The 14,907-nt window shown below is 50.6% G+C and overlaps 2 protein-coding genes across 2 annotated transcripts; both read right to left on the bottom strand.

The window, feature by feature from the left end:
• Positions 1-862: 862 nt before the first annotated feature.
• Positions 863-6,032, bottom strand: LOC149271559 (thialysine N-epsilon-acetyltransferase-like). Its single transcript, XM_089507332.1, has 6 exons — positions 5,967-6,032; positions 4,544-4,595; positions 3,865-3,951; positions 1,912-2,013; positions 1,727-1,767; positions 863-1,048 (listed from the first exon to the last, which is right to left on the bottom strand). The coding sequence occupies exons 1-6, from the start codon at positions 6,030-6,032 to the stop codon at positions 863-865; spliced, it is 534 nt and encodes a 177-aa protein (XP_089363458.1).
• A 2,393-nt stretch (positions 6,033-8,425) lies between these two features.
• LOC149271558 (thialysine N-epsilon-acetyltransferase-like) lies at positions 8,426-13,672 on the bottom strand. The gene is made up of 6 exons (XM_089507329.1): positions 13,610-13,672; positions 11,169-11,220; positions 11,005-11,088; positions 10,236-10,337; positions 8,774-8,814; positions 8,426-8,605 (listed from the first exon to the last, which is right to left on the bottom strand). Exons 1-6 carry the CDS (start codon positions 13,670-13,672, stop codon positions 8,426-8,428), a joined length of 522 nt encoding a protein of 173 aa, XP_089363455.1.
• Positions 13,673-14,907: the final 1,235 nt, after the last annotated feature.

The raw sequence follows: 14,907 nt of genomic DNA, 5'->3' as shown, positions 1-14,907 counted from the left end.
TTAGTGTATTGTTTAAGCTAAAGTTCTCGCCTTACCTGCGAGTATATGCGGTAATATTATATTCATTGCATAGATTTCGACACAATATCAACATTAAGGAGTGGAAAAGGGCTGTGATTGGCTCACTTATCTGGGGCCCCTGCAGGAATGAGGAACTGGGTCAGTTTTAAAGCTAAAATTAAACGTTTTCATTAATGGCAGAGATTATATTTTTAGAACAGGGTTTCAGGAATCTGGCCCTGCGGGGTTTGAGTGAATTAAAGGCGCAGTCCCATCGAGTGCCACCGGTGATTAATGCGGGGTGAAGGACATTGCAAGCGCATTGGTGTGAATTATGTACCCCGCCAGGGTGCCTTTTACAAGCCGCTTTTGGCTACTTGATGAAAATGCCCCCTGACGGGTGCGGACACCACGGGAACATGGTTCCCACTGGAAACATACTTACCGCTCCAATGGCAGAGCGGGTCCTGTATCGTGCGGCTACACATTTCATGACATGTGTCCACATATGGTGGCTGTTGGCCTCAAAGTGCCAGGGCAGCCTAGTCATCCCATGTCTGCCCCAGCTTGGGGTAACTCTTAGCGAGAGGGTTCCTGGAGGCAGACAATATCACAGGGTGAGCCCACTGCCCATTTCAGAGCCAGCCTGCCCCCCAACAGGGGAGTCTAAGCCTCTCCAGAAACTGCCACGGCTGACCACGACATTGGGAAAGCAGCGTGACGCAGACAGCCGTGTGACATCATTTAATGGAACGCAGATTACATTACGTCACAGCATAGCCACATTCTGCCACGCGCACAGAGGCCGGTAAGTCACGCTGGGTTCAGAAATCGTTATGGTCGATGGTAGCGTGTCGGGGATTCAGCCGTCGGAGGTGTCCGGGCCGGAGGCCACGCGTTTCAGGTCGTCGGGCAGGAACCGGAAGATCCGCCAGCCTTCCTCCTGGGAGAGGTCACGAGCTCCGCGAGACAGATAGAAAGCGATGGCGGGACTGTTCCAATCCAGGACCGCGAGTTGCAGGTGAGAGCAGCCCAGGGACGCGGATAACTGGGAGACAGCGAGCGGGAGCCACGCGAGAGCCACGGTGATTAACCACGGAGAGAGAGGAGGACGGGAGACACAGAAAGAGACATCAGAAGAGACTACGGGCAAAAGTCAACGGGACTAAACCTTCAGAATATAAAGCGACTTATTTAAGGCAGGAGATCCCCCGTGACTGCACGGTGCGAGCAACTACTTACCCTCAGCACAGCGATGCCGTGTGCACTGCCTTACAGGGCGCGCCAGCGTATGATGTCATATCCCTTCTAACGCGGGCTATGGGCGCAGCCTCCATAGCGCAAATGACACTGGGGGGGCTGATTGACCAACATGGCGATCTGCCCCGGCTTGGCAAAAGGGGTACTGCGGCCCCCCTGGACCTGCTGGCCTAGGCCAGAGGACGTCGCTGGAAAGAAACGGAGAATCCCTCTCTCCTTGGCACAAATACGAGTTACTGGGAGATAAGAAATTCCCCGTTACGGGGTTTCTGTGGAGGATATTGATATAAAACGCAGGGACTGAGCCTTAAAGTCCGGGGAGTAGGGCTTTTGATTCCCAAAATGACCAATCATTAGACCCTCCATATGAGCCAAAACACCCCAGTGCCACGCAGAGGCCATCAGGGGGAGAGGGGGGAGCGCAGCACAGCGGCCCCCCAGGTCTCACCAGCTGCGCAGCACTCACCTCCGCCACGGCCGCCAGGAGCCGGGAGCCGATCCCTTTACCTGTCAAAACAAGACAGACGCGCATGAGCATATGAGGGGTGACAGCAGGCCCGGGCTGCGAGTATGACGTGTATTTAGGAACACGTGTGGCACACAGAGGGCTCCGTGCCCAGCGGTGCCGACTCCCGCAAAGTGCATACCGACCTCTGTGCTCCGGCATGACGTACAGATCCTCCAGATAGAGCGCGCGCCCCTTCCACGTGCTGTATGTAAAGTACGAGAGCGCGTAGCCCACGACCGCGGGGCCTGGAATACAAAGACACGGGGGGTCACTCTACTTACCCCTTACATCCTCCAGGGCACCCCGAAGGGGGCAGATTAACTCTGTGACGCAGGCAGGTCACAAACCTACACACGGGCAAAACCACACCTGGGGGGGTAAGTTATTCTCATCCTTAAGCGCTGTATACAGTAATATAACCCCCCCCAGCACTGTATACAGTAATATAACCCCCCCAGCACTGTATACAGTAATATAACCCCCAGCACTGTATACAATAATATAACCCCCCAGCGCTGTATACAGTAATATAACCCCCAGCGCTGTATACAGTAATATAACCCCCCCAGCACTGTATACAGTAATATAACCCCCCAGCGCTGTATACAGTAATATAACCCCCAGCACTGTATACAATAATATAACCCCCCAGCGCTGTATACAGTAATATAACCCCCCCAGCACTGTATACAGTAATATAACCCCCCCAGCACTGTATACAATAATATAACCCCCCAGCGCTGTATACAGTAATATAACCCCCCCAGCACTGTATACAGTAATATAACCCCCAGCACTGTATACAATAATATAACCCCCCAGCGCTGTATACAGTAATATAACCCCCAGCGCTGTATACAGTAATATAACCCCCAGCACTGTATACAATAATATAACCCCCCAGCGCTGTATACAGTAATATAACCCCCCCAGCACTGTATACAGTAATATAACCCCCAGCACTGTATACAATAATATAACCCCCCAGCGCTGTATACAGTAATATAACCCCCAGCGCTGTATACAGTAATATAACCCCCAGCACTGTATACAATAATATAACCCCCCAGCGCTGTATACAGTAATATAACCCCCCCAGCACTGTATACAGTAATATAACCCCCAGCACTGTATACAATAATATAACCCCCCAGCGCTGTATACAGTAATATAACCCCCAGCACTGTATACAGTAATATAACCCCCCAGCACTGTATACAGTAATATACCCCCCAGCGCTGTATACAGTAATATAACCCCCAGCACTGTATACAGCAATATAACCCCCCAGCGCTGTATACAGTAATATAACCCCCAGCGCTTTATACAGTAATATAACCCCCCCAGCACTGTATACAGTAATATAACCCCCAGCGCTGTATACAGTAATATAACCCCCAGCACTGTATACAATAATATAACCCCCCAGCGCTGTATACAGTAATATAACCCCCAGCGCTGTATACAGTAATATAACCCCCCCAGCACTGTATACAGTAATATAACCCCCCAGCGCTGTATACAGTAATATAACCCCCCGCGCTGTATACAGTAATATAACCCCCAGCGCTGTATACAATAATATACCCCCCAGCGCTGTATACAGTAATATAACCCCCGCGCTGTATACAGTAATATACCCCCCCCCACGCTGTATACAGTAATATAACCCCCCCCACGCTGTATACAGTAAAGACTGGTTGTATCGTATTTTGTTCCAATAAACCCTGTTTATCTGGAGCCGCCGTTGCTATCAGTCATGTGATATTTTGGGTGATTTTCCCGGCTCAAACCCCACACTGAGCTGATGCTTTATGGCAACGCTAATGAAGTCCGTTCCTCCATAGACTTTCATTAGTCAGAGAGTCCGACTGGGTGATTAAGACTGAGCCATTCCGCCGTTTCCCACAGGCAGTACGATAAGGAGTCGGGGTCTTTAGTAGATCGGGGATCAGATAACAGAGCGAGATACATACGGCTGATATGCAGCGGCCTGAAAACTTTATATTATGGGGCAAAAGAGAAAAGACCCCAATATTTCTGAAGGCTTTTTTTGAGAAATGGGGAGAATTCCGCGGCTCCAGAGCGGCTCTTACCGCCGTCTCTCCTGCCTTCATCTCCGAATTCAGCCACCAGACACTTGAAGAAGGGCGAGGACTGTTCAAAGCCATCCCGCCGGAGCCCTGGGGAGGAAAAAGAGAAACGTGTGTCGTGTGTACAAATCCTACCAGACGCAGGTAGCGATGGAGTCGGGACTGAAGACCTCCGGAGCGTACTGAGCTGGGGAGAGTGTGGTCAACAAAGCCGTGCGTCCAGCCCCTGCACGCACTACATTAAGCACAGCGAAAAAATGTATATGACATAAAGGGCATATTAATCCAGAACCCGGAATCAGGTGTATATCGTAAACACTAAATGAAACCAGCTCCGGCCCCCTGGGGCCGTTTAGTGACTCCGTCTCAGACAGTTATTTACTCTGACCGGATTTTAATATATTCTATACGTTATGAATTAGTCTTCTGACATCTGTCACACGGTGCTGTTATATGTACATATGGCGGTATCAAGCCGTGCACAACGGATCAGACATAAGCCTTCGCTATCCAGGCGATATCAAGACAGTTGGCAGCTATGCTAGGGCAGGCGGTGGCGTTACTGACCCAGGCGCACGCTGCAGCCACATTAATGGCGGGAACGAGGGGGATTCGAGAGAACTACCCCTGACAAGGAGCTACATGGGGGGCAATCAACAGGCACCGCCCCCAGGACCCTCACCTTCTGCTGTGTTTTTCATCTGGTCCGGTAACTTCTCGTATTCTGCCAATTCCTGAAAAGGAAACGGAATTAACTTGTTTTGGAGCCAAATCCCCACACCCTGAACCCAGCGCCCCCCCAAATACACCGCACCCTGAACCCATCACCCCCCAAATACACCGCACCCTGAACCCAGCGCCCCCCCAAATACACCGCACCCTGAACCCATCACCCCCCAAATACACCGCACCCTGAACCCAGCAGCCCCCCAAATACACCGCACCCTGAACCCAGCAGCCCCCCAAATACACCGCACCCTGAACCCATCACCCCCCCAAATACACCGCACCCTGAACCCAGCGTCCCCCCAAATACACCGCACCCTGAACCCAGCAGCCCCCCAAATACACCGCACCCTGAACCCATCACCCCCCAAATACACCGCACCCTGAACCCAGCGCCCCCCCAAATACACCGCACCCTGAACCCATCACCCCCCAAATACACCGCACCCTGAACCCAGCAGCCCCCCAAATACACCGCACCCTGAACCCAGCAGCCCCCCAAATACACCGCACCCTGAACCCAGCAGCCCCCCAAATACACCGCACCCTGAACCCATCACCCCCCCAAATACACCGCACCCTGAACCCAGCAGCCCCCCAAATACACCGCACCCTGAACCCAGCAGCCCCCCAAATACATCACCCCCCCAAATACACCGCACCCTGAACCCAGCGCCCCCCCAAATACACTGCACCCTGAACCCAGCAGCCCCCCAAATACACCGCACCCTGAACCCAGCAGCCCCCAAATACACCGCACCCTGAACCCAGCAGCCCCCCAAATACACCGCACCCTGAACCCATCACCCCCCCAAATACACCGCACCCTGAACCCAGCGTCCCCCCAAATACACCGCACCCTGAACCCAGCAGCCCCCCAAATACACCGCACCCTGAACCCAGCAGCCCCCCAAATACACCGCACCCTGAACCCAGCGTCCCCCCAAATACACCGCACCCTGAACCCAGCAGCCCCCCAAATACACCGCACCCTGAACCCAGCAGCCCCCCAAATACACCGCACCCTGAACCCAGCACCCCCCCAAATACACAGCACCCTGGACCCAACAGCCCCCCCAAATACACCGCACCCTGAACCCATCACCCCCCAAATACACCGCACCCTGAACCCAGCGCCCCCCCAAATACACCGCACCCTGAACCCAGCGCCCCCCCAAATACACAGCACCCTGGACCCAACAGCCCCCCCAAATACACCGCACCCTGAACCCATCACCCCCCCAAATACACCGCACCCTGAACCCAGCGCCCCCCCAAATACACCGCACCCTGAACCCAGCGCCCCCCCAAATACACAGCACCCTGAACCCAGCGCCCCCCCAAATACACCGCACCCTGAACCCAACAGCCCCCCTTACCTTAATCATGCGCATTATGTCTTCACAATCTTCAGGCTGTGCGGGTCGAATCCTCACAGCTGCCATTCTCTGCACTCTCACGCAATGCGATGCACCGACACTCACTCGCTGCACCGACACTCACTCGCTGCACCGACACTCACTCGCAACGCGCTGCACCGACACTCACTCGCAACGCGCTGCACCGACACTCACTCGCAACGCGCTGCAAAGACACTCACTCGCAACGCGCTGCACAGACACTCACTCGCAACGCGCTGCACCTACACTCACTCGCAACCCGCTGCACAGACACTCGCAACCCGCTGCACAGACACTCGCAACCCGCTGCACAGACACTCGCAACCCGCTGCACAGACACTCGCAACCCGCTGCACAGACACTCACTCACACTCGCAACACGCTGCACAGACACTCACTCACTCGCAACACGCTGCACAGACACTTGCACGTCAGTTAATTGCAAGTTAATTTTAGAGTGCAATACACCTCCACACGGAGCTCTATACACACCCAGCGTGCAATACACCTCCACACGGAGCTCTATACACACCCAGCGTGCAATACACCTCCACACGGAGCTCTATACACACCCAGCGTGCAATACACCTCCACACGGAGCTCTATACACCCCCAGAGTGCAATACACATCCACACGGAGCTCTATACACCCCCAGAGTGCAATACACATCCACACGGAGCTCTATACACCCCCAGCGTGCAATACACATCCACACGGAGCTCTATACACACCCAGAGTGCAATACACCTCCACACAGAGCTCTATACACCCCCCAGAGTGCAATACACCTCCACACGGAGCTCTATACACCCCCCAGAGTGCAATACACCTCCACACGGAGCTCTATACACCCCCCAGAGTGCAATACACCTCCACACAAACATCCCCAGAGTGCAATACAGTTCTATACACCCTCAGAACTCAAGTAAATGAATCTCTGAGAACTGGATGTAAGCAAGGCGGGTGCAGGCGGAGAAGATTAATGGGTTAATTTATAAAGCCGTTCCCTGCTGTTTCTATACACATTACGGGGCTTTTAGGGCTGCAGAACCCTGCGACCCCTCATACCCAGCAAACATTCTGACCTCCTAGAAAAGAGGGGCATCAGGGGAGGAGAGAGGGGCATCAGGGGAGGAGAGAGGGCATCAGGGGGGGAGAGAGGGGCATCAGGGGGGGAGAGAGGGGCATCAGGGGAGAAGAGAGGGGCATCAGGGGAGAAGAGAGGGGTATCAGGGGGAGGAGAGAGGGATGTAGGGATTTGGGACCAAATAGGGACTGAACCTGAGGTGTAGCGAATAACGTGATAAACTCCACTCACTGCATTCACTATGAGGACGTTTTTAGAAAAGCCCCCGGCAGCCTCTTTATTTAGATATACTCGGAGCAGGTGCCGCGCTGCCGTCTTCTTTTCCTCCAGGCCACCGCCGGCTCCTTTACTTTTTCTAACGCACCTATTTTTATTTTGTGGGCCTAAACTTGATCCATACATTAGGCGAACAAAAGCGCCGGCAAATGATTATTTCAATAGCTAGAGATATTTATTTCCGTGTAGTCAGCTGGACGATGAAGAGCAGGAGGCTGCGGAGCGCGTTGAGCACAGACCCACAATGCACTGTTCACAAAACATGCAGAAGACCCCCTTTGATCTATACATTGTGCCAGCACAGTTAACAGTCAATGTATGGATCAAACACCCGGGCTTGTTATATCCCCAGATGATTTGGGGGATTACCGGGCCACGTTGTCTTATATGTAGGCTGCAGGTGATCAGGGCTTTGGCTTCATGAGTTTATTATTTCTGTTTCCCTGGATTTTGGGTACCTCACCGTATTTGAGGTTTTTCATTGGGTGTGGCACTTGCCTGACCCCACCTACTGATGTAACCCTTTCATACATGTAGTTGGGGCTGCATTTTGCATGCTGGAGAAAAGCCAGGTCCAAATGCCCCATGAGTACGAGGTGATGATGGTCAGAGACGTTCCTGTGGAATGCGTTGGGTACAAGGTAATCCTGACGCTGGTTTCTTACTCCTGAAAGGCGGACTCAGCAGTCACTTAATTGGTGGGGCTCTTAATGAGCCAGCACATCCCATCAGTACACAGGCAATGGATCCGGTACAGGGATAAGGCTGCTGTCTGGGCAGACAGGGCTGTGCTGGCTGATTAATAGCCCCAGCCGGGTTACCTGATTGTCCCTTTGAAGGCCGGAGCTGCAGCCACATTCAGTCTCTGGGCCGGTTACACAATAATACACAATATAAAATATTACCGGGTCACGGGATACGGAACCGGACACAAAAGCGCTCCGTGACCCGGCTACACGTCACACCAACGTACGAGCCGGCTAGCCCGGCCCTGTCACATGGGGCGTCTCCGGCGGGTTGTCTTCTAGGGAAGATGCTGTCCTCCCTTTGCAGGTTCCTGGCTTGGTTGTCGGCCTATTGTAATCCCTCTTCTTTCACCATGTTCCTCATGGCCTCCTCGCTAAAGGACATCGCCTGGTATCCTGGGTCCTCGGTCAGGTTTTTGGCCCCTAGGGACCTGTAAAGGTGAACAGCAGGACTATTCCACTTTAACACAGAAAGGTGGATCTGAGAGCAGCCAGACTTTAGACCCTCCTGTGGAACATTGTAACAAGGAATTAGTTCCACGAGATCTCTCTGCCCCGACATTCCTAACCCACCCCGATATGGTGCACGGTATGACCCCCCCCCCTCTTATTGCCCTTGGTGTATTGGTATGGTCCATAGCAACGTAATATCCAGGTACTTCTGAGAATTACATACCTCGGCCACTTTCTTCATTAATTTCTTCCCGATGCCTTTACCTGCAGAGGAGAAGAAACTCTGATTATAAATGCTCTGCAGGATATTACATGGATAGTGTGATGCTCTGCAGATTTACTAAGGAAATTCTGTATGTCCACCACAAGGATTGTCCCTCCCGCCCAAGCTGACAGACAGATCTGTGACGGATCGTCCTGTGCCCCAGACTGGACACCTCCGCCCGTCAGCTCCTTCCCTCTCCCAGTAAGCGGACGCGCTGCGGCTGTCCGAAGAAAGCAGTCACAGACCAGCACTTCCCTCAATCACGAGACAGAACTTCATGCTTCGAGGTTAAAAACAGAACTCTCTTTATTACAAACACACAGAACTTATATACAATCTCCATTCACTGTGCACCGAACCCAACCCCCAATCCCATCAGCCACATCCCCTCACAAATCCCATCACTCACATCCCCTCACAAATCCCATCAGCCACATCCCCTCACAAATCCCATCAGCCACATCCCCTCACAAATCCCATCACTCACATCCCATCACAAATCCCATCGGCCACATCCCCTCACAAATCCCATCAGCCACATCCCCTCACAAATCCCATCACTCACATCCCATCACAAATCCCATCAGCCACATCCCATCAGCCACATCCCCTCACAAATCCCATCAGCCACATCCCATCACAAATCCCATCAGCCACATCCCCTCACAAATCCCATCACTCACATCCCATCACAAATCCCATCAGCCACATCCCCTCACAAATCCCATCAGCCACATCCCCTCACAAATCCCATCACTCACATCCCATCAGCCACATCCCATCACAAATCCCATCAGCCACATCCAACTCACAAATCCCATCAGCCACATTCCCTCACAAATCCCATCAGCCACATCCCATCACAAATCCCATCAGCCACATCCCCTCACAAATCCCATCACTCACATCCCATCAGCCACATCCCCTCACAAATCCCATCAGCCACATCCCCTCACAAATCCCATCACTCACATCCCCTCACAAATCCCATCACTCACATCCCCTCACAAATCCCATCAGCCACATCCCCTCACAACTCCCATCAGTATACAGGGGATGTATCAGGTGAGGGGATTACAGAATACAATGGGTTCCCCCACCTGTGTTATCCCCCCTGTAGTGCGGGTGCCGTCTGGGCAGACAGGGCTGTGTTGGCTGATTAAGAGCCCCAGCCAGATTATAGGATCGTCTCTTTGAAGGCTGGAGCTGCAGCCACATTCAAACGGTACAAATAAATATAATAATAATAATAATAATAATAAATATAATAATAATAATAATAATAAATATAATAATAATAATAATAACAGTGACGATCAGACAGGGTTCTTCACAAGATCCATGTATCTACAACCTTCTAAAGCAGTACTAGACCAAGGCTAGATAAATGGTCCAGAATGGGGGTACTGGAGATACTGACCGCGTAGGTGCGGGGAGACGTAGAGGTCCTCCAGATGCAGCGTGCGCCCCGTCCAGCTGCTGTAACTGTTTGCAAAGAGAGCGTATCCAGCAAAGGGGACACCTGGAGCAGGAAAAGCCATTTTACGTAATGAAATCGGTGACAATACCATCTGCACCCCTCTTTAACCTACTGCCCCTCCCTGGGGTAACTTTTCTCACCGAAATCTAGATGCTCTCCTTTAGTGTGGTTTCCATTAATGCCCCAGTTAGTAGGGTGAAATAGTAACGTAGTAATTTAGGTTGAAGGTGAGGTTTCCCATGGACTTATAAAGAGGCAGATGATCTCCTCCTCCCATGAATCAATACCCCTTTTTATACATGTCGATGTCTTATTGGCCTTTGCGGCTGCTGACTGGCATTGTGCACCGTCGCCAGGTCAGTCCGTGCCGGCCCGGTCAGTCCGTGCCGGCCCAGTCCCCCACTCTGTCTAACTCATCCTGCAGAGAACAAACAGACCGCTCGCTGGGCTGTAGTTGCCCGATGCCAGTCTGTGGGCTCTATACCTGAACTGAAAGAACTCCTACAGAAGCACCCTTTGGGGGTATGCTGGCCGGCCCCGGGGCCTTGTCTACCTTACGGGTCTGTCATCTGCTAAGTCTTCCCGGCTACTTTTTTGCGAGGTGCAGGAGGGGCGGCACTGTACATGCGCATCTCACCGACATATGGAAACAAAATGGCAGATTTGGCCGTGCTTATCAGTAGACAGCACTTTTTTGTTTGTTTTTTACCTGTTTCACGCGTCTCGTTCTCTGGTAACTCGGCCACCAAACACCGGAACCACGGATTATCCCCAAAGCCGTCTCGGTGCAAAACTGCAGGGGAAAAAACTCAGGTAATGAGAAAATACCCCCAGGCCCCTCAGTCACAACCCCAGCCATCTCTGTGTGCTTACCTTCCCCCGTCAGCGTGATAAAGTGCGTTATTTTCTCATATTTAGCCAGTTCCTGCAATTACACAAAAATACAGGATAGATATTCGGTATTATACAGCGCGGGGGGTATAGATACTCGGTATTATTATACAGCGCGGGGGTATAGATACTCGGTATTATTATACAGCGCGGGGGGTATAGATACTCGGTATTATTATACAGCGCGGGGGGTATAGATACTCGGTATTATTATACAGCGTGGGGGGTATAGATACTCGGTATTATTATACAGCGCGGGGGTATAGATACTCGGTATTATTATACAGCGCGGGGGGTATAGATACTCGGTATTATTATACAGCGCGGGGGGTATAGATACTCGGTATTATTATACAGCGCGGGGGGTATAGATACTCGGTATTATTATACAGCGCGGGGGTATAGATACTCGGTATTATTATACAGCGCAGGGGGTATAGATAATCAGTATTATTATACAGCGCGGGGGGTATAGATACTCGGTATTATTATACAGCGCGGGGGGTATAGATACTCGGTATTATTATACAGCGCGGGGGGTATAGATACTCGGTATTATTATACAGCGCGGGGGGTATAGATACTCGGTATTATTATACAGCGCGGGGGAGTATAGATACTCGGTATTATTATTCAGCGCGAGGGGTATAGATACTCGGTATTATACAGCGCGGGGGGTATAGATACTCGGTATTATTATACAGCGCGGGGGTATAGATACTCGGTATTATTATACAGCGCGGGGGTATAGATACTCGGTATTATTATACAGCGCAGGGGGTATAGATACTCGGTATTATTATACAGCGCAGGGGGTTGGGTATAGATACTCGGTATTATTATACAGCGCAGGGGGGTATAGATACTCGGTATTATTATACAGCGCGGGGGTATAGATACTCGGTATTATTATACGGCGCTGGGGTATAGATACTCGGTATTATTATACGGCGCGGGGGGTATAGACACTCGGTATTATTATACAGCGCAGGGGGTTGGGTATAGATACTCGGTATTATTATACAGCGCGGGGGGTATAGATACTCGGGTTATTATACAGCGCAGGGGGTTGGGTATAGATACTCGGTATTATTATACAGCGCGGGGGGGTATAGATACTCGGATTATTATACAGCGCGGGGGGTATAGATACTCGGTATTATACAGCGCGGGGGGTATAGATACTCGGTATTATACAGCGCGGGGGGTATAGATACTCGGTATTATTATACAGTGCGGGGGGTATAGATACTCGGTATTATTATACGGCGCGGGGGTATAGATACTCGGTATTATTATACATTGCGGGGGGGTATAGATACTCGGTATTATTATACAGCGCGGGGGGTATAGATACTCGGTATTATTATACAGCACGGGGGGTATAGATACTCGGTATTATTATACAGCACGGGGGGTATAGATACTCGGTATTATTATACGGCGCGGGGGGTTTGGATACTCGGTATTATTATACAGCGCGGGGGTATAGATACTCGGTATTATTATTCGGCGCGGGGGGTATAGATACTCGGTATTATTATACGGCGCGGGGGGTATAGATACTCGGTATTATTATACGGCGCGGGGGGTATAGATACTCGGTATTATTATACAGCGCGGGGGTATAGATACTCGGTATTATTATACAGCGCGGGGGGTATAGATATTCGGTATTATTATACAGCGCGGGGGGTATAGATACTCGGTATTATTATACAGCGCGGGGGGTATAGATACTCGGTATTATTATACGGCGCGGGGGTATAGATACTCGGTATTATTATACAGCGCGGGGGTATAGATACTCGGTATTATTATACACCGCGGGGGGTATAGATACTCGGTATTATTATACAGCGCGGGGGGTATAGATACTCGGTATTATTATACAGCGCGGGGGGTATAGATACTCGGTATTATTATACAGCGCGGGGGGTATAGATACTCGGTATTATTATACAGCGCGGGGGGTATAGATACTCGGTATTATTATACAGCGCAGGGGGTTGGGTATAGATACTCGGTATTATTATACAGCACGGGGGGTATAGATACTCGGTATTATTATACAGCGCGGGGGGGTTCATTATCAGTGTATAGATATTCGGTATTATTATACAGCGCGGGGGTATAGATACTCGGTATTATTATACGGCGCGGGGGTATAGATACTCGGTATTATTATACAGCGCGGGGGGTATAGATACTCGGTATTATTATACAGCGCGGGGGGTATAGATACTCGGTATTATTATACAGCGCGGGGGTATAGATACTCGGTATTATTATACGGCGCGGGGGGTATAGATACTCGGTATTATTATACAGCGCGGGGGTATAGATACTTAGTATCAGTATACAGCGCAGCATGTAGTATATGAGTGTGTAGATACTCGTCGTGCAGCAGGCGCAGTTATTACCTGGATCATGGCCATGATGTGGGGGGAATCTCGCGGCTCAGCGGGCCGGATGGGATATTCCATTTTCAGGGGTGAGAGGGGGCACACTGGGTCTGATCCCTCTTCTGCCACCTGATTTGTACCCTGTCCTCTCCGTGTGTATTTCCCTGCATCTGCCTGGCCCTCCTCCTCCTCCTCCTCCTCCTCCACGTGTTATTTGCCCCTCCTTCTGTGCCTGTTCCTTCCTCCTCCACTATCTGCTTTTAGTGATGGGAAGTTCGGATCATTAAAGTGAATCGGATCATTTCGATTCGTTCACTGAAATGATCCGATTCATGATCCGGATCTTCGGATCACTCAGTGTGCCTGCACGGAGTTACTGTTTTCCAGTAACTCCGTGCAGGCACACTAACGATTGGCCCCGCCCCTTTCATTATGAATCCTCCCCCCTGCCTCCAGTGATGTCAATGAAGGCAGAGAGTCGTTCAAAGATTCGGATCTTACAGGGATCCGAATCTTACAGTGATCCGGATCACTGTAAGATCCGGATCACTGTAAGATCCGGATCATTGTAAGATCCGGATGATTGTAAGATCCGGATCTTTGAACGACTCTCTGCCTTCATTGGGATTCGAATCATTCAGAGAATGTCACCATACTGTTATAAATAATACATTCATAATCACTGCCCCCAGGATTTACATTCCCCTTTACCTGCAACTGCACCTTAAGCTAACTTTATTAAATTAATTAAATTAACCCTCACCATTAAATTAACCCTAAACACCCCATCAACCATGACTGCCCCTAAAATTAACCCTTAACACCCCATCAACCATCACTGCCCCCTAAAATTAACCCTTAACACCCCATTAACCATAACTGCCCCCAAATTAACCCCAAACACCCCATTAAGCATAACTGCCCCCAAATTAACCCCAAACACCCCATTAAGCATAACTGCCCCCAAATTAACCCTAAACACCCCATTAAGCATAACTGCCCCCAAATTAACCCTAAAGACCCCATTAAGCATAACTGCCCCCAAATTAACCCTAAACACCCCATTAAGCATAACTGCCCCAAATTAACCCTAAACACCTCATTAAGCATAAATGCCCCTAAATTAACAATAAAGACCCCATTAAGCATAACTGCCCCCAAATTAACCCTAAACACCTCATTAAGCATAACTGCCCCTAAATTAACACTAAAGACCCCATTAAGCATAACTGCCCCCAAATTAACCCTAAACACCTCATTAAGCATAACTGCCCCTAAATTAACACTAAAGACCCCATTAAGCATAACTGCCCCTA

The sequence above is a fragment of the Sceloporus occidentalis genome, unplaced genomic scaffold (assembly GCF_023333645.1).
Source record: "Sceloporus occidentalis isolate IW3139 unplaced genomic scaffold, rSceOcc1.0.p SCAF_494, whole genome shotgun sequence".
Classification (NCBI taxonomy): Eukaryota; Metazoa; Chordata; class Lepidosauria; order Squamata; family Phrynosomatidae; genus Sceloporus; species Sceloporus occidentalis.
Note: the sequence above shows the minus strand (reverse complement) of the source record. Positions and strands in the feature narration are given on the sequence as shown.